Source organism: Dama dama, chromosome 14 (genome assembly GCF_033118175.1).
Source record: "Dama dama isolate Ldn47 chromosome 14, ASM3311817v1, whole genome shotgun sequence".
NCBI lineage: Eukaryota > Metazoa > Chordata > Mammalia > Artiodactyla > Cervidae > Dama > Dama dama.
Window position 1 is genome coordinate 54464244 of NC_083694.1, and position 21316 is coordinate 54485559.

General features: G+C 40.0%; 1 protein-coding gene across 1 annotated transcript in view; it reads left to right on the forward strand.

The window, feature by feature from the left end:
• PAPPA2 (pappalysin 2) overlaps window positions 1–21316 on the forward strand; it is a 297914-nt gene that overhangs the window by 85112 nt on the left and 191486 nt on the right. The window contains exon 3 of the mRNA XM_061160780.1: window positions 20075–20220. Coding sequence (XP_061016763.1) covers window positions 20075–20220 — 146 coding nt within the window. The remainder of the gene's footprint in view (window positions 1–20074; window positions 20221–21316) is intronic.

Here is a 21316-nt window from a genome sequence, read left to right on the forward strand (position 1 = left end):
ATTGAGTGGATATTAAGTTTGAGGATAAATATGGAGGAGAAAAGATTACTCTCAGGTGTCTGCCTAGGGTGAAAAGAAGTGGAAAATATAACTCTGAGGGCTTCTTCCATCAAAACAGTCTGGAGCCATATATGGAAGCATTTGTTCTTCTTTTCGAGAGTGAAGATACAGATCCAATTACAGGACAGTGAGGAGATTTGGTGGTGGTATAGGGGTTAGCATAGCTGCCTTCCAGGCAGTTGACCCGGTTTTTGATTCCCACCCAACTCAGTGGGCCGATCTTAGGCTTCCCTTGTGGCTCAGCTGGTAGAGAATCTGCCTGCAATGCAGGAGATCTGGGTTTGCTCCCTGGGTTGGGAAGATCCCCTGGAGAAGGGAAAGGCCATTCACTGCAGTATTCTGGCCTGGAGAGTCCCATGGACACCACTGAGTGACTCTCACATTTCACACTGGTCTGAAAGTGCCTTGCCTTTCCTGTGGGTCACCTTTACCTGTGTAAGCACACAAAGTGTATTAGCCTTCCCCACCAATCAAAAATAACAATAACAAAAATAGCTACTATTCATTCTACTCTTCTTACTCATGGACACTATGATAAACACTTTATATAGCATGTCATTTTTGCCTTCCCATCAGTCATTGGAGTTAATTATTAATTTATGTTACAGATGAGAAAACTGAGGTTCAGCAAGGTTAAATACTGTGTCCAGGGTCACATAGCTAGTAAGTGACAGAACTTGACTATAAATTCACGTCTGTCTGATTGACTCATGGACTTCCGTGGTGGCTCAGATGGTAAAGAATCTGCCTGCAATGCGGGAGACCAGGGTTCGATCCCTGGGTTGGGAAGATCCCCTGGAGAAGGGAATGGCTACCCACTCTATTATTCTTACCTGAAGAATCCCATGGACAGAGGAGCCTGGTGGGCTATAGTCCATGCAGTCACAAAGAATTGGATACAACTGAGCAACTTTCACTTTAACTTAGAACCATACTTTAGTATAGAATAGAAGTTCAGTTCAGTTCAGTTCAGTCGCTCAGTCGTGTCCGACTCTTTGTGACCCCATGGACTGCAGCACACCAGGCCTCACTGTCCATCACCAACTCCCAGAGTTTGCTCAAACTCATGTCCGTTGAGTTGGTGATGCCATTCAACCGTCTCATCCTCTGTCGTCCCCTTCTTCTCCCGCCTTCAAAGTTTCCCAGCATCAGGGTCTTTTCCAATGAGTCAGCTCTTCGCATCAGGAGGCCAAAGTATTAGAGTTTCAGCTTCAGCATCAATTTTTCCAATGAATGTTCAGGACTGATTTCCTTTAGAATGGACTGGCTTGATCTCCTTGCAGTCCAAGGGACCCTCAAGACTCTTCTCCAACACCACAGTTCAAAAGCATCAATTCTTTAGCGCTCTGCTTTCTTTATAGTTCCAACTCTCACATCCATACATGACTACTGAAAAAACCATAGCTTTGACTAGATGGACCTTTGTTAGCAAAGTAATGTCTCTGCTTTTTAATATGCTGTCTAGGTCAGTCATAACTTTTCTTCCAAGGAGCAAGTGTCTTTTAATTTCATGGCTGCAGTCACCATCTGCAGTGATTTTGGAGCCCCCCAAAAATAAAGTCTGTCACTGTTTCCATCATTTCCTCATCTATTTACCTTGCAGTGATGGGACCAGGTACCATGATCTTAGCTTTCTGAATATTCAATTTTAAGAACAGAAGTTGGCAAACATTTTTTTTTTTCTTCTGTAAATGGCCAGATAGTAAATATCTTTTATCTTTCAGGTCACATATGGTTTCTCTTGCATCCCCTTCTTCTGTTTTTTTTTTTTTTTTAAACAACTTTTAAACATATAGACTTGATTCTTAATTCGTAAGCCATACAAAAACTAGCCACAGGCTGAATTTGCATATCCCTGGTTTACAGTATACAAACACATGCATACACATATATACCTTTTAGAGAATATTGGTGGTGAAAGGGTCATATGAAGCATGCTGGGGGAGAAGGAGAAAAATGGAGAAATCGCTTATCTCTACATTTCCTGGGGAAAGGGAAATCCAGCTGGAATATAATATCAATGGTAAACACAGGGAGACCACAGGGTGTGAGTCATCACTCAGCCGTAGTCTGAACACGATCACTCAGCCAACGAATGATACTCAGATGGCTTCAAAGCATTAATGTCAGGGGCGGCTGAGAGAGATTGAGGAAAAGAAATATGTTCCTTAGATAGAACACTGGCCCTGGCCTTCTGGAAAAGGAGGCCCAGTACAGGGGCTGAAGAGGTGTGCCTTTCTGGGTCCCAACTCTCAGAGGAGAGGAGAGAGCGAGAGACAAGCCAGGGGGTAGGAGTGAAGAAGGGAAGGTGAGCAGGTTGCCTCCATGTATATATATACAGACTTCTCTTTCCTCAGCCACAACAACACTCGCAAATTCCAGATGGACAGGAATGGTCTGGCATCTTTCTGGAATCAAAGTCTACAAATGATAATTTTGGTTTGCAAAAGGCAAACCAAAACTCTCCCATCAAAAGAGGATACACATGTATTGAATATCCATATGGAGTCTGTGGGCTTTCAAGAACTTATTAGGTGAAAGGATGGAATTAGGAGCAGAAGCATCTCTGTCCCTTGAGAGGTAATGACAAGTGAGCCTTGGCCACAGGTTCATGAGAATTCTGGAGAAGTTGTGAGCACCACCAGAAGGGCCCAGAAAGCTTTGGTGGATTGGATCTTCCCATGCTGTGTGTCCTTACAACCAGTAATACTTGTCCTGGAGTCTATGAGTGACAGAATATTTTTTAAACATCTATTTTATTATCTAGTTATCTTTTGTACTTCATTGTTTCATCAAAAGGAGTTATATGGATACAGAAATGGCTGTTTTCTGCATTGCGATGTGTATGTCCCACAGTGGGATATGCTTTAATTCCTTTTAGGGACTCAATATTGAGAAATATTTAGTCAATCATGAGAGGCAATACTGTACCATAGAGAAATAGTTGTAGAATCAGACACATCTCAGTTGCAGTTTCTTCTCTCCACCAGTCAGCAGCATAACAGAATCAGTGCTATGTTGGAGGGACACAGACTGAGCTAAGGTGGATTCAGCTGTTGGGACAAATGTCAAGAAATCTTTCTAGGAGAGGTGACATCTGTACCAATTTTGACAATGGGTAGTTATTGCAAAAGTACACTGGAACAGAGCATTCTAGGCTAAAGAAATACATGTAAAATCTCATGGAACCAAGAGAGAGTCTAACAGAGGCACAGAACTGTAAGTAGTTTGGGGATTCAGAGAAAACAATGGAAGAGAAATAATGGTGAGAGATGAAGTTAGTTACATAGCAAGGGCCAGATCACAAAAGGTTTGAAAATGTATTAAGACATTTGGATTATGTCTCAAATACACTGAACACCATTGATATATTTTAAACAGGAACATGGTTTGCTCAGATTTCCATAAGGGAGATGAAAGAAGATGGAGGAAGATGGGAGATAATCCAGGCAGTAAAGATTTTGCTCCATAAACATGAGAAAGTATGATAGTGTAAAGCAATAGTCAACAGTGGAAGGGAGAGATTTTAGAAATATTCAGAAAGTAGAACTTATTGGACCTGGTAAATGATTGGATATGGAAGTGAAAAAACGAGAAGCATTTAGGGTAACTCCTTTATAGAGTTCTGGATTAGATGCAAAGTATTGGTGAGGTCTGCTTCCATGATAGGGAAATACAAAAAGTGAAAATTGAATGGAAGGATGAGTTGAGTTTTAGACTTGCTGAGTTTGAGCTCTCTAGGGCTTTCCCAGTGGCTCAGTGGTAAAGAATCTGCCTGCCATGCAGGAGACACAGATTCAATCCCTGAGTCAGGAAGATCCCCTGGAGTAGGAAATGGCAACCCACTTCAGTATTCTTGCCTGGAGAATCCCATGGGCAGAGGAGCCTGGTGGGTAATAGTACATAGGGTTGCAAAGAGTCAGATATAACTAAAGTGACTGAGCAAGCACATAAGGCATGTCTAGGCGATGATTCATTTTATGTATATATATATATATATATACTTACCTGGAGCTCAGAAGACAAATCTAAGCTAGAGATACACATTTTAGAGTGATCATTGCAAAAAAGTGCTGCCAAAGTGAATGATTTCACCCTAGGAGAGTATAGAGAATGATAAGTCAGAAAGTGGAGGATGGGCCTTGGGGGAGTACTGCTGAAGAGACTGGGAGAAAAAGAAGAAGAGGTATATATATGAGAGTGTATATGAAGGAATGTCCTTAGAGATAGGAGGTGAAATAGGATATGATGACACCCTGAAGCCAAAGGAAGAAGTTTCAAGAAGAAAATGATCAACAATGTCAAATGCCCCAGAAAGATCAAAAAGAAGGACAGAGGGTGTCCACCGCATAGAAAACCTGGGACACTATTGATGACCTGCAGAGGGAAATTTTACTGTCAGTGTCGAAGATGAAAGCAGAAAATTTTTGAATTCAACTTATAATTAACAATTTTTCATTGTATAGTTTTTATAAATTCAAAATCTGAAAGTGTTAGTTGCTCAAGCATGTCCGACCCTTTTGCGACCCCATGGACTGTAGCCCTCCAGTCTCCTCCGTCCATGGAATCCTCCAGGCAAGAATACTGGAGTGGGTTGCCATTTCCTTTTCCAGGGGATCTTCCTGATATGGATTGAACCTGGGTCTCCTGCATTGAAGACAGATTCTTTATCATCTGAGCTACCAGGGAAGCTCAAAATCTAGGAACAATCATATACTGTGAATTCATTAATAACAGCAGAATGTCCTCTTTGTCCTACTCTTTAGTTTTTTCAAAATAGGAGTTTAGCTAGATTTGGGAGAAGGTGGCATCAAAGTATTTGTTACTGAACCTCATCTAATTAATCCCCTTATATCTCTCTAGTAAGTTGTTGGTTTCCTTTTCTGTCTCCTCCCATAATTAGTATCTCACACCTTCTAGGTCTTCTCAAGTTCCTATACTCATCACCTCATGCCATGCTCATAGGAGATACCCCCACCTTCTCCTTTATTTCTAGAGCAGCATTAATTAGAGAAGCATTCCTCAATGTCATGCCTGCCATCTACCCTAGAAACCTTGTGCATTCTTTCCTTCCTTCCCTTCTCCCTTTCTAATGCATGAGCAACTTTCTCTTGATATTCAAGGAGATTCCCAGAAAGTGATGCCAGAGACAGGAATTTTTGTAATTTACTGAGGGTTTCTTTTAGCAGAAAGGGATGAGGAAAACAGGATAAGGCAGAATGAAGGGCTAAGCAAGCATGTGGTCTCACAGTCCAATCCCACAGGGAGCTCTGGAGCATAAATTGCATCATGGATTTGGTCCTATCTTGGGGCAAAGGCTGGTTTTTTGTAACTTTCTATCAATTGGTCATTGTCTGCCAGCTGCCCTGGGAAGAGGCAGGCATACCATTCTTTGAGGCAGCTCCTACTTGTAGAAAAGAGAATTTTCCAAAGAAAAGCGCCAGCAGTAAGCTGTTAGCAGCCAGTACTCACAGTAGCTACGAATTGGTGGTACCTGCTTGGGCGGAGCACCAACAGTATCCACCATACTCCTGTGCACAATTTTCTGACGGGTTCTGCATTTAATTACACTAATTAAATCTTTCTTTTCCTTTTATATTATCTCACTTTACTGGTGTTTTCCAGTTAAACTATTTTAGTGATGCTTAAATCTCCTACCATAAATATTTTCCATCCTCCTCTACATCCTTACATTTTTTTCTTCACTGCCAAGGTCCTTGTCTTTGCCCATTATCTTCTCTTCCTTGAGAGCCACTCATTCTCCAACCCACTGCAGTCTGGTTTCTGCCTCTACTATTTTTCTGAAATTGCTTTTGTCAAAGTTACTGACCTTCTTGTTTTTAGTTCTGGTGGAGACTTTTCTGTTCTTCTGCTATTTCAATCGCCAGGAACATTTGGATTGATCTTCTCCCTGGGCTTTGGAGATTCCAACTCTCCTGGATTTCTTCCTACCTCTTCATCACTGCTTCTCAGACCTCTTTGCCAATTTCCTTTCTTCTGCCTATTCTTGAAGTTGCTATTCCTCAGTGTTTGATTTGGTACCTTCTCTTCTCACTCTGTATACCTTTTCCTGGACCAGTCTGAGCTTCTGAGACCATCAGAAAAGATCACCCTTTGCTATTCCATGATATGTAATTCAAAAGTAAGTACATATTTTTAAACAAAGGAGAAACAATATGGTCTCTCTAGTCTTTTAAATTGTACAGCTCTGGATATATTTTTGAAAATGAACTACCTAGCACACATGCTTGCTTTCTCTCTCTCCCTCTGCTGGTTCCCTAAGCATGTATTGTGTTGAGTAAACCTATTAGGAGGTCAGTAATGCATTATCTCATTCATTCTACAGTTTTCATTATTACCAATATCTGAATTTGTATACTGCTCAGATCTAAAGAACCATATATACAAGTGTCTAATAAGCATCTATAATTTGATTATCACAATGACTTCAAACTATCACCGAGACCTGTTCCTCTTTCTATTTCCCACTCCAGTGAATTGTGTTAAGCAGTTACTCAATTTAAAAACCTAGGAGTCATTTTGGACTCTTGTCTTGCTCACCCTAACCTCATCCGGTTCACCACCAGTTGCTACTGGTCCTTTCCCTAAATATCTCTCATATGTATCCACAGCCTCCAAATAGGCTTCTCTGCCTCCAGTTTTGTGCTCCTCAAATCCATAGATACACTTTCTGAATTCAGGAGTGTGTTATCCCAACTTACAAAGTCCAAGTATAAAAGATTTTCAGTCTTCAGTGTTCTTATAGAATTCATTCACCTGCCCCATGTCAGTAGAATAGAAAGTTGAGAGTTCAGTTTGGTGAACTGATTGAACTGTCAGTTCAGTTTGAATCATCAAAAAGAACTGACTTCTGTGGTGTATGTGTGTGTGTGTATGTGCACATGTATGACATAATATGGAAATAATGTTTTGCTTGAAAATAGGGTTTGAAATAAACCTTTTAAAATAGTCTAAAGCAGTGAGAGAGAGAACTAAAAGAGAAAAGAAGAGAAACACGAAAAAATGACTAAAATATGGAATGACTTCATGGGTCTTTACTCGTGAAGTTGAAACACATCATGTCTGCTCCAGTTACCCACAAGGACCACTTCTCTCGGGAAAAGCTTCCTATTTTTAAAACTAGTGTAATGCCTGTGGAATTACATTGCCTATTCCCACCCAGGCCCCCAGAGTTTTTCATTACACACTGTTTTTGCCAAGAACCTGCTCTGTCTTTAGTTATCAACAAAGAGATGTCAAAGAGCATACACTTGGGGCTTTGGGTGTATTTTTATCTCTTGCTCTCTACCAGAGGCAGCAGATCCTATGTGCTACCCTTTGAAGTCCAGTTCTTTTAGATGTAAACAGGCCCTGTGGTTTAAGATGGTTCTGCAGCTGGGCAGTATTGGCAAACCTGGGAAGTGGGAAGAGTGGGGTATTCTCTGCCTCATCTTCAAGTTATAGCCCATCTGCACCATTCGTATATTCAGTTAGTATTAAATGAGCACTTAATAATACACAAGAAGATGTACTAAGTTGTTCTCACATGAATGTGGTACTTGACTTCTGGGAACTTTGTCCAGCTAATGAGATAAGGAATGCTCTATAATATTTTTTTTTTTGCTCTATAATATTAGAATAAAGAATGCTTGGTATTACATACACATAAATATATATGCACACATGTGTACATATCTATATGTAAAGACCTATGCATACCTATATGTGTAGTTTACACATATGCATACATATCAATAAGTGTGTGTGTGTGTGTGTGTGTGTGTGTGTGTAAAGACCAATACAGAAGAATACAAATAAAAGAGAATCACTTCAGATCCCATGACCTGTTTCATCCCCTTCTAGATATCTAGATTGACATTGTATATGGCTTAAAATAAAATTATATTATATTTATTGTTGTACAGCCAGCTTTTTCACTCAATAATATGTTGAGAGCATTTTTCCATTTTAATAAAAAATCTAGATTGTTTTTAATGACTTCATGTGAATATTATGTATTTTTAATTTATCTTGCCAGATCCATGTTAATGGACATTTGCATTATATTTTTTGCTATTATACTCGGGCTTCCTATTACACTATTCTATGTTATTACACTATATATTTTTTTTGCTATTATTCCATTATTTTTGGTGCATATATGAAGCACATACAAATATCTTCTTAAGTTAAATATACTAGAGGTAAGATTTCTACTGTTGGAAAATATTACCAAAGCAGGTTTATGTATTGTAATTACCTATTCTAATCTATTTGTTACAGATGAAACTAAATGACTTAGAAATTCAGATTTAGGGGCCCCTTTCAGTCTGGGGTGATCATTGTGGGGTTCATGGGAAAAGTGAGATAGAAAATCGGCCTTGAATGTCAGATACAGTTTTGATAATTGTACATGTAAGGGAAGGACACCTTAAACAAAGCAGTGAGGCAAAAAAATAAAATAAAAAACCAAACGAAGAAAAATGACTCAAAACAAAAAACTCAGGAGCATGTTTGACGTCGGTGAGTAAATCAGTTTTGCTCAATTGATGGCATAGTGGAGTTGGGATGATCCTGGAGGGTAGGCTGAGCGTCAGATGAAGGGCAACTTTGAGAGGCAACTTATAGGGCACCTAGGGGTAGGAAGGGCTCAGGGAACCTGGAGTGAACAGAACACCAGTTTGAATATCATCTAGCGTGGGCTGGAGTGCATATAATATTAGAGGGAAAAAATTAGGAGGACATCTTAGTACATGACAAACTAAGTAAAAACGCTCTATTCCAGATAGTGATGGTGGGAAAGGGGAAATAGGAATGTATTCCAGAGACTCTGGGAAAGGAGACTCCATAGAAGCTGGGACTAAACATCCCACTAGTCACCAACTTCTATAGAGTCTTCTTTGACAAAGTCTCTAACCGCAGCTCCATCACCAAGTCATGCTGCGTCTGCTAGATCCACACCAGCAACGAGGGTTTGCCTCACAGCCTTCTCCACACCCTCACTGCCGGTGGCTGGGCTGAGCACTGTAACGGAATGGTCCAGCCCTGCTTGGAGGCAAAGAAAGAAGAAGCAGTCAGAAGTGAGGTCTTCATGTTAATATCACCTGCCACCTAGAGCCCAGCTGATTGGTAGACTCTAAATCACATCCAGATCCCTAGGTGCAAGGGAGCTGGACCAATGTAGAGTTCAACTTTTCTGTTCTCTAGAACAGGAAGACACCTTGAAGGAGGAAAGAATTGATGTGCACAAACCAATTGACAGAATTCACCACAAACTTCACAAAACCTTACTCATGTCTGCTTCTCAAAGCTGATTTTTCACTCTGTCTCCCATTCTTGCATACAGTTCTGGGCACCCTGCTATTATAATGCCTTGCACCTTGCATTATAATCATTTATTTCCATGGTTGTTTTCTTCACTAGACTGAACTTCTTGAAAACAAGAGTCATGCCTTCTGCATCTTTTCATTGCCAAGGCCCAACACAGTGACTCACAGATCCTAGGGAAACCAACTGAAGAATAGGGGAAAGAATGTGGTCTTTGGAGTTAAAGGAACTCAAGTTTAAAACTTGCCTCCAAAACTTACAAGCTGTGTGGTTTTGGGCAAGTGACTTCATCTCTGTAAGTTTTAGTTTCTTATCTATAAAATGAAATCATACTGACTTCATAGACTTGTGAGCTTACATGAGAAAATATATATGAAGCATCTGCCATATATTTGGCATTCAGTTCATTGTGATCACTATTATTATTAGGGGTACATAAACTATTGCCAAGTTAATGACTTATTCAGTGGGTTTCTTCCTGATTATTTGTCTTGGCAGCAAGGCAGACTTTGAAGAGTTCAGTTTTTTCCCTTCTGTATTATTATACTCTGTTTTGCTTACTATTCTGAATGTAAATTTTGTAAATTTTAAAATTTATTATTGTTTGCATTTTTATGTTTATGCTGGATTTGTATTTATTTTTTGACCTTACTTTTTAATAGTTTTATGCTATTCCTCTTTCCAAAATCTGCATATGTTCTCTTAAAATTTTAGCTCGGCAAGGAGTTCTTTTACAGAACCTCGTTCTTCCTGTTACTTTCTGTCTCCTTTCTGCCTTATTGGGATATCCTAGAATTATGCTCATTTTCAAGGTTTATACCCTTCCATCTACAAAGGGTCATTTTCCCCTTGAGAGTCCTAGACTATACCATATTCCCTTTTAGAAATCTGTTTTACTTGAACTCTAGTCCCTGATGTTACCAGTCCTGGCCATTGCAAGAACTAAAATAGAATTTCTTTCACTAAAAGAACTCTCTTGTTCAATGTCACCATCTAGCTCTTTCTTATTAATATGAACTAAAATAAATTATCATAACTTTGCTTTTTTCTTGAATGTTTTTGAGAGATATTATTAGCAAGTCATAAAAAGTATTTACCAGATGTTCTGCCATTGCTATTAGCAGCACCTGTCTGCTGGCAGAGACATTCTCACCTGAAGTTCTGGATCAACACTGTACTTTTATTCTGTGCCAATTTTAGAAACTGCCTTCGGGATATATCAAAACTATACTTTGCCTGACCATGCCCAGCAGTAGTTTATGCCTAGAAAATTTTCATTGCTATTTTATTTTCACTAAATGTTTTCCATTGTGGGTTTACTTCAGGTATCTGATTTCAGTTGCATTTCCTTCCTTTTTGCACTGTGGTATTACTTCTATTTCACTTAACTTCATTTCTGTCAAACCAGGTGTGCCTGTCCTCAGACATAGTGGTCTGCAACAAGTGACTAGCTGCCCAGAGAGTCTTTAAGCTGATACTTGCTTTCCTGTATTATGATTTTTGAACTATGTTGCTGGCTATGTAGACATCTGAGACCTTAGATATTATTATTAACAATATAATGTTTATTGATGATATCTATGTGTGATTTTTATATATGTTACTTGATTTTTATTTCTAATAAGTATACACAGATAATACTTTCATTATTGTCAGTTTGCAGATAAAGAAACTGAGAAGGAATGATGACAGGCAGCTTGTCAGTGCCACATGGCCAGTGAGTGGTAGAGGTGGGACCTGAGACTAAGTCATTCTGGCTTAAGCACCTGTTCTCCTCGGGGTGCTGACATGCTACCTCTGACTTTTGGTTCGACCATTTTCTCTTAAGTTCTACTGGGTACTTCTTCCCTCATGCTTTTCTTTTTTCTTATCCTGACCCAATAAGCTATATGGGTATTTTTATGCTACCTTTCCAAATAAATTTCAGGGTATGACTCCCTTGCTCGGGTAAATAAACTACTGCCAAGAACTGGAAAAGTGGAATTTACTCTCTTCTGCCTTTTGAGCCGGTTATCTAGGCAATCACATCTTCTTTTTAAACTGATTCTTTCCTTTGAAACCATCTTTTGATGCCAGAGGTTCATTCGCTGTATGCTCTTTTATTTTCCAAAGATATAATATTTAAGTGAAAGAAGATATATTCATTTTCTATTCCTGCTGCAACAAGTGACCACAAGCTTAATGGCTGAAAATGACACATATTGATTACCTTACAACCCTGTAGGTCAGAAGTTTGACATGGGTCTCACCAAGCTAATATCAAGGTGTCAGGGCTGTGTATCTTTCTGGAGGATCTACAGGAGAAACCACTTCTTTGCTTTTTCCAGCTTCTAAAGGTGGCCCACATTCCTTGGCTTGCAATCCCCTTCCCTTCAGCTTCAAAGCCAGCAATGTAAGATTTCTCTGACTCCGCTTCCATGGCCACCTCTTTCTGTGCTCACAGATGGAAAATGTTCTCATCTAATAGGATTGGACCCACTTAGAAAATCCCAAATAGTCTCCCCATCTCAAAGTCTGCACTCCTAAGCACCACTGCAAAGTGCCCTTTCCCATGTAAAGTAACACGGTGCCAGATTGCAGGGATTAGAACATGGACAACTTTGGGAGCATTATTCTGCCTAGTACAGAAGACATGATGACATTAGACTTCAAATCCTTTAAATTTCCAGTTAACTCTTATGTTTCAACCTCAAGTTCTTACAACACATAAACCTTTCAGGAGGATAATTCCATTTTACTTCCAGTAGTACTACAAACTCCCATATGCATTAGCAGAAGTGAGTTAGTATTTTGGGTGTAATAAGTTTTGTCAAGTTCTCCATATTTGAATTACAAGAAAAAAGAAATATTGTTCCCATTTGATTATGTCTGAGTGGTGATGATATCTTGGCTCTTTTGTGGCATTCAGATGAGAAACAATCATCATTTTGAGGTCTTTTCTTCCTGGGGTCATTAGTAGGTGGTTATTGAGAGAACTGAAGTGAAGGGTGAGGGAAGGGAATATTGAGGAAGAATCCTGGCTTTTCTTCTTGTGTCGTAGAGAGGTAATAGAGGTGGCAGCAATTCAGAGGGAGGCACTGGAGGAGAAGATAGTGTGGGGAAGAAGACTATGAGTTCAGTGTTAGAGACAAACTGAATATCCAGTCCACATGCCCCCTGGGAACGAATGGTGTCACACTGCTATTAACAATCAGATTACATGAGTAGAATGTATAACTATAAAATATCTTCATATATTGCCCCTTTCTTTAGTATTGCTGGAAGTCTTCAGAAGGGTGTGCCATAAAAATTCAAGCCCACTGGCATCTATGGTTCTGTTTCTGTTTGCCGTTGCATGCTGGCAATGGTATTTACCTTGTCTGCTGACACTCAACATTTCCAGCTGATGATCTGCCCTCAGTGTTTCTCTAGGGGAAAGCTGGCCTTATTAGTGAGCTGGCTTCTAATGCAACCCAAGGCTGTAAAACTCTCAAGTGTTAGAACGGTGCTGACATCCCTTAATTCTTTCCAGAAATGGAGAGAGTGTCCCTTATCCTCAACTGGTGCTTCATTTTGCTATTAGACCTTAAAGTATTGCTTGTGTATCCTGGTTTGTACCAGTTTTCTTATGAAAAGAGTTCTTTTTGTTTCTTACTAAAGAACTTGAAATCCAGTCTCTAAAATAAAGTAATGGACAGAATGACATTGTGGTTCTTCCCTTGTTCTTGCCTTTTTGTTCTTCTGTGGACACCATCACATACTGCTTCTGCCTTTGGCCAAAATTCAAACCCTTCTTGCAAATATATCCATGGACAAATATCCACAGATTCATCAATTAGACCACTATTTCAGATGAATTAAAATTCAGCATCTGAAATTTGTTTCTGCTCAGGTAGAACACCCATAATAATGACATGTTGACTTCAGGATGTCTGTGGGGGATTCAGATACACACACATACACACACACACACACACACAGGCACTTCAAAGTTCAAGAGTAGAAAATTTCCCAGTGGTGAACAAGGTAAATGACAAAAGAATGGATTGCAATCATGACCCAGGAGAATAACTTATAAGAATTAGAAAGGGAAAGAGAAACCCACAGTGGAGACTGAGAATCTGTGATCACAAAAGCAAGGAAAGAATTGGGAAAGAACACTGCAATAAAAGCAGAGAACTTCAAGAATCACAAAGCAACTAACAATATAAACATGAAAGTGGTTCTCATGAAAACCAGGTTACAGTCAGATTGGGGGGTATGTGATGAAAACAGAAACAAATGGGAGATGAAGAAATTATCCTTTTGAGAGATTTGAATTAGAAAGGAAGAACCCTTCTTTATTCCTAGCTATTGTTTTCTCAGAAGCCTCATCCTGTAGGACAAGAAGAAAAGTAATAAAAATAAGTAAAGAAATAAATGTTTGAGTTTGTTTGTGTGTGAGGGAGTGATCAGTTCAGTTCAGTCACTCAGTCATGTCTGACTCTTTGCAACCCATGAACTGCAGCAAGCCAGGCTTCCCTGTTCTTCACCAACTCCTGGAGCTTGCTCAAACTCATGTTCATTGAGTCGGTGATGCCATTGAAGAAAGATTGAAGGCAGGAAGAGAAGGGGATGACAGAGGATGCCTTCAATCTTTCTCAGCATCAGGATCTTTTATTAACAGTCTATTCTATACATCAGGTGGCCAAAGTATTGGAGCTTCAGCTTCAGCATCAGTCCTTCCAATGACTATTTAGGACTGAGTTCCTTTAGGATTGACTGATTTGATCTCTTTGCAGTCTAAGGGACTCTAGAGCGTCTTCTCCAACACCACAGTTCAAAAGTATCAATTCTTTGGTGCTAAGCTTTCTTTATAGTCCAACTCTCACATCTATACATGACTACTGGAAAAACAATAGCTTTGGCTAGATGGACCTTTGAGGGCAGAGTGATGTCTCTGCTTTATAATATGCTGTCTAGGTTGATCATAGCTTTTCTTCCAATTAGCAAGTGTGTTTTAATTTCATGGCTGCAGTCACCATCTGCAGGATTTTGGAGTCCCCAAAAATAAAGTCTCTCACTGTTTCCACTGTTTCCCCATCTATTTGTCATGAAGTGATAGGACCAGATGCCATGATCTTAGTTTTCTGAATGTTGAGCTTTAAGCCAACTTTTTCACTCTCCTCTTTTGCTTTCATCAAGAGGCTCTTTAGTTCTTCTTTGCTTTCTGCCATAAGAGTGGTGTCATCTGCATATCTGAGGTTTTTGATATTTCTCCCTGCCATCTTGATTCCAGCTTGTGCTTTATCCAGCCTGACATTCCACATGATGTACTCTGCATATAAGTTAAATAAGCAGGGTGACAATATACAGCCTTGACATACTCCTTTCCCGATTTGGAACCAGTCTGTTGTTCCATGTCTGGTTTTTACTGTTGCTTCCTGGCCTGCATACAGATTTCTCAGGAGGCAGGTAAGGTGGTCTGGTATTCCCATCTCTTTAAGAATTTTCCAGTTTGTTGTGATCCACACAGTCAAGGCTTTGACATAGTCAATAAAGCAAAAGTAGATGTTTGCCTGGAACTCTCTTGCTTTCCTGGTGATCCAATGGATGTTGGCAATTTGATCTCTGGTTCCTCTGCCTTTCATAAATCCAGCTTGAACATCTGGAATTTCACAGTTCATGTACTGTTGAAGCCTAGCTTGGAGAATTTTGAGCATTACTTTGATAGTGTGTGGAATGAGTGCAATTGTGCGGTAGTTTGAACATTCTTTAGCAATGCCTTTCTTTGGGATTGGAATGAAAACTGACCTTTTCCAGTCCTGTGGCCACTGCTGAGTTTTCCAAATTTGCTGGCAATATTGAGTGCAACACTTTAATAGCATCATCTTTTAGGAATTGAAATAGCTCAACTGGAATTCCGTTACCTCCACTAGCTTTGTTCAAGGGAGTGATAGAGCTCATGATAAGTGGCCTCCATTTTATCATCAAAGAAAGAGGCATGCTTGTCTAAGAGTCAGAGGAGACTGAGGTTGGTGAGGGAGAAGGGGCAAGAAAGAATGGTGAAGATCTTGAACAAGTCCTGAAGAGGAGATTGACCATAAACAATTTAGACAAGTGCCACTAAAGATCCACATTAGATCAGAAATAAAAAATCAATCTGAGTAAGGGTGACATTGAGAATGGTTGTGCAAAGGTCATTGGAAGTAAGGGAGTGAAAGATAAGACTGTCTTCAGTGGATGTTTCACATCAGTGTTGACATTTCTTCAAGGGACTCTAGGAGCTGGGTAAAGGGAAAGACTGTGAGCCAGACTCGGAGAAGGCAATGGCACCCCACTCCAGTACTCTTGCCTGGAAAATCCCATGGACGGAGGAGCCTGGTGGGCTGCGGTCCATGGGGTCGCTAAGAGTCGGACACGACTGAGCGACTTCACTTTCACTTTTCCTTTCATGCATTGGAGAAGGAAATGGCAACCCACTCCAGTGTCCTTGCCTGGAGAATCCCAGGGACGGGGGAGCCTGGTGGGCTGCCGTCTATGGGGTCGCACAGAGTCGGACACGACTGAAGCGACTTAGCAGCAGCAGCAGTGAGTCAGACTGTGAAGCCCGTGATGTGTCTGGGACATCCAGGGGATGGGAAAATGAAAGAAAATGGAAAGCAGACAGTGGCATGTTAGAGTGCCATGTGCACAATAGCAGGAGCACTGTGACAGAGGTAGAAAAAACTAAGTTTTTGAAGTTTCCCTAAGCAGCTAGGAGAACACTAGTTAGTATCCTAGTATTCTAGAATTCTAAATTCTAATTCTAACTAGAATACTAGTTAGTATCTGGGGACCTGTAAACCTTATGGTGTGAGAACAGCCCAAGGATTGGGGGAGCAGGTCGAAGGGGATAGTCACCCAGAGAAAGAAGCAGAACTGGCAAAGTGGTTAGCAGATGAAGGTGGCAGAGGGAAATCATTCTGTGTATTTTGTGTTGAGAACCAACTGATGGACAATAATGGCAGAAAGATTTAGATTTAACCAAACCCAAATATCCAAGATTTGGCTCAGGTTATTTCTGTGAGGGGAACTGGCTGAGGGCCCTTGGGGGCATCTGGTTTTGTTCTCCTGGAGGCTGCCTGACCACCTGTGGAGGGCAGCCAGCATCTTCCTCTGGAGGGGGCTTGCTCTGCCTGTGGGGAACAGTGCCCTGCGTCCCAGTCTTAGGGCACACACGCATGCATCTTTTTATGTCTCGTTTTTTAGCATGAGAATTTCTGATGCTCATTCAGCTTCCTTCAGACAGCTCAGGATCTTTTTCTTCCTTCTGGCCTAAATTAGTTTTCTCAGTTTACAAGGGAGCTATTTGACTGACTATTAAACTAGAACACAAGAGGCATTATTATTATATTCTTCCACTTAGTCTGAAACTAAGCAAGAGTTGGGACTTGCATGGACAGTTAGATACTAGAGTGTGGCTAGGGGTCAGCAGTTATGGAGCCCAACAGAAATCATCTGGGGGACAAAGGAATGTGGTGGGCTGGACACTGGACAATGGTTAATCTCAAATCAGTTGGTGACAGTGATAAAATAGTGAAACAAGTGTGCATTCTTTCAGGAGGTATGCCAGAAATAATAGACTCAAGCTATGGCAGAACAACTTGCTATGTCAGCCTCAAGGAAAGCTTGATTTTGAGACACTGTTTATGAAGATCAAGGTGACACCTCACTTTGCTCTGTCTGAGCCCTCAGAGAGAAGTTCATGGAGAGTATTTCAATCTAGAGTGTGGAGAAGATGAGTAAAGGGAGATCTTGGCAGAAATTAAGTAGATTGATATAGCTCATCTCTCTTTTCAGGCTTCCTAGGTGGCACAGTGGTAAAGAATCTGCCTGCCAATGCAGGAGATGTAAGAGATGCAGGGTCAATTCCTGGGCCAGGAAGATCACCTGGAGGAGGAAATGGCAACCCACTCCAGTATTCTTGCCTGGGAAATCCCATGGACAGAGGAGCCTGGTTGGCTATAATCCATGGGGTAGCAAAGAGTCAAACACGACTGAGTGACTGGACACATCTCTCTTATCATACATAGTTCTGGTCAGTTCATGAACCAATGCTTTTTATGACATTTATGTATATTGGTCCCAGTCAGTTCATGATCCTATGCATTTTATGACATTTATGTATGTCATTTCCTCTTTGAATATTAAGATATTTGGGATGACAAGTATATCTCTTAATAAATTATTTCTGAAGGAAGATGTTAAGGTTTGAATCTTTGAATAATGTCCATTTTCTGCACTGTAAGTCTGAGCCAGGCTCTGGTCATATTAGTGGACAAGCTAAGACATTTATATTATTAGCTGAGATTAAATTCTGAAATGACATACATGTATTATAATAGGTAAGGCAGTCTACATGCAAAGTGAACACCCTTTGGATATCTACAATTTTACCCTTTTTTGGTTTAGGGAATAATCTGGACAAAAATGTTTGTCTCCAACAAAATAAGACTCTCCTCTACCATTTGCATTAATGACTGTTTCCTACTGTCTCTAGCTTTTAAAAATGTATTTTTCCCTTATACTTGCCGACTTCTACCTGTCTTTTTGGAGTGCAGGAGTTAGAGCAACCGCACCCAGTTTGCCACCAACATTACATAAACACTCTCATCTGGAAGAGTAATTTATGGCTGGAGAGAGGGATGGGCAAGGAAGAAAAGGGAGATGAGTAGAACCAACTGATGAGCTGGTGTTGGAGGAGGAGGCCTCTTGGAGTGGCTCAAGGGAAATTATTGGAACTGCTGGGTTGAGGGAGAACGGAAGGATGGTGGCCAAGATTGGTAAGTGGCAGACAGAGAAGCCAGGAACACACAGGTAGCCCAAGTAAGCCATGCCAGGAATAGGGGGATTTGGGGAAAGAGGGAGGAGAAAAGAGAGAAAACTGTCAAGTTCCCAATTCCTAATTTTAATGGGCTCTCTGAAAAGAAACAGAGGGTGCAGTTTTTCTTCTTTGGTACCCTAACTATGTGAAGGCTCAGTCACTGATCCCTCTTCTTTCTTTTCTAATCATTTCTTTTTTGCTTTTCTTTTCTTTCTTCTCTCTTTCCTCCTATCCACCCTGCCTCTTCTTTCATCTGACTGATTAGAATATCTCCATGTTGAAAAATTACTTGATGTCATCATAGCTCCAAACCATCGATTTGTCAATACAGGAAATTGTATTTGTTTTTAATAAAGGAGAAAAGGAAAGGGAATGTGACTAATGTCTGTGTAAAACCAGGCGACAATTCAAAAAACACTGAGTCTCCAGGAAAGCAGAAGAAGGAATATCCCTCTGACCACATCTGACATCACTTCATGGAATTTGGATGGCTTCTTGGGGGAGGAGAACTATTTTTCCAAGATATTGTAAGTCAATAAGAAAGGATATTTTAAAACCCCCTTTCTCCCAAGCACTTTTGGTTTTAAAGCAGTCTTTTTGTGCTTCTTTATTCCTATTTTTGGTTCTGTGCCAAAGAACACAAATACAGTCTTCTTTGGGATCTCTATTTCTTGGATACTCCTTGCTGATATATCCTACATGTGGATTAAATAGACGGCATCAACAGTGTAGTTGGGAGGCAGAGCAAGCAAGAGAAGAGGGTCATGCTGTTCTCACATGAGCTTCGGGGTTCAGTGATTTCAGTGTCTGTAGCTTGTCTACCAGAGTAGTAAGCATAAAGCATCAGTCTATAAAGGATATTTTCAACTATGTTGAGAGAGCTGTCTGCATAGTTGAAGCTGTGATAGGATCATTGCTATTTTTGGAGCAGCATTTCCAGTGAATCCAAGGGGCGACTCAGTTTTGGTTTAGTTGTTCTTTCTTAAAATAGCTCTCCATTGAGAATGATGAGGCTCTGTTTGCTCATGGTAAAGTTTTAAGTTTCACTCATGTCAGGAAAATGAAGGTCTTTGACTATATATGAGCTTTAAAAGAGATCGAATGCTTGTTTCCCCTTTTTTATGGGCCATGGGGCATGTGGTTTTAATAGACTATTAAGTCTGCAAATAAGTACAAACATAATATTACCTAGTGCTTTGAAGGCCACCAATAGAGATACTCCGTGAGTATGAAGTAGTCAGAGTAGGGTTAGAGAGACTATGGATTAAGGTACTAGAAAGAGAAAAAAATATATAAAACTAATATTTCCTGCAGTAGCTTTATGTTATCCTTTCCTTCCTGTAACTAATTTCTTTCTTCCCTCTTTAACTTTGTGTTTTCTGGTTACTATTTACCTTTTTAAAAAATGCCCAAAGCAAGCAGATGCTGAAATAGAGATTTAATCAATCTTCTTATAGTAATGATTGTGCAGTGTGATAGAAAGAACGAGAGATTGAGAGATGGAAGGCCTTATTCACCATGGATAAGAGAGTAATTCTCAGGGCATAGAATTAAGAGTATTATTGGGTTTATCTTGAAGAAATAATCTAGGTGTTAAGCGGGGAACTGAGTATGATGTCAGATACTGAGTATTCATATAAATATTATGGTGCCAAAAAAGGTAGGGTATTATTTATCTTGGAATAAATATTCTAAATGAGTATTAGTGTCTCTTTTGAGAGCACTATGACACCTGGTCTCAGCCTCTTTGCCCTTCTCCTCTAAAAGGCAATGATGGTTGGGAAGTCAGAGTCTGATCAGATCTGACTCTGTTCTTGTCTATGATCCTTCGGTGTGACAATTCCTCTCTTACGTGCTCCCCAGGGCATACATGAGTGTGAAGGAGCTGAAGGAGGCACTGCAGCTCAACAGCACCCACTTCCTCAATGTCTACTTCGCCAGCTCAGTACGAGAAGACCTTGCAGGCGCTGCCACCTGGCCTTGGGACAAGGAAGCCATCAGTCACCTGGGTAAGTAAAGCTGAAGAACAATTACAGTAGGAGAAATGAGGAGGTTGGAAGGGAATCTGTGAAAGTTAGTTTGGGGGGAAATGGGGAGAAAAATAAATTTACTTAATAAATTAGCTTCTTTGGGCTGAGAATAGCTTTGAGGAGAGTTTTTCAAAATGTTTTAATGAAGACAGGTAAGATGTATTAGGGCAACGGTGGCAAATACTCAGAATGTTCTAGACCAAATATTCAGAAGGTTCTAGACCAAATAATCTAGATGCGAATAAATTGCTGACATGGGATAAGATCCCTTTTGTGTCTTGATTAATCTCAAGTGGGAACCAAACAAAAAGGTGGCTAGAATGTGAAATCTGGTTTGCAGTAATCACTATGCCAGAAGATTACTGGTCATCTTGCATGGATTGGAATCCTGAGGAGATCCTGGGAAATACAAGCAAGTAGGGTTTGCCTGATTACCTGGGAAAAGGGTGACACCTTAATCTAAATGAAACTACTGCATACTTCAGACAGATGATTCCTTTTATAATATCATTATTATAAAAGACATTTTACTAACCAATCAATAGAATAATTAAATCAGTTTATGTGGATAAAGAGTAATTATTCAATATAATTTGTAAGTATTTTCAAAGAGTCTTGAATAGGGTTTATAAAAATTTACTTTAAAACTGAATTACCATAATTAGTAGGAATTTTTCATGCTGGAAAGAGAATTCTTGAAGGAGACCAGAAACCACTGTATAAATGATTTAAAAGAGATTACACAAAAATAATCTTCTTAGGAGTCAAACATGAAGCAGAGAGAAATAAACTGAATAAAGATCTCATAATACTGTGTATGTCAAATTCATTTATGAGGGGGTCATTATGAAGTAGAGCCCAGAATATTGAAATGATAATCAGAGAATATATGAGCAAGTGTCCGAAAGATTGGGGAAGGAATAAGATAAGCAATAGGTTAACAATAGATGAAAAGATATTGTTCCTGTTCAAGAGGAAACCAGAACATAAAAATCCCTATAGTGAATTAGGTTAGCATCCAGAAGGACTATATATCTTAAGCAAAGGAAGAGATAACAAAAAGTTAAGCCTGTGG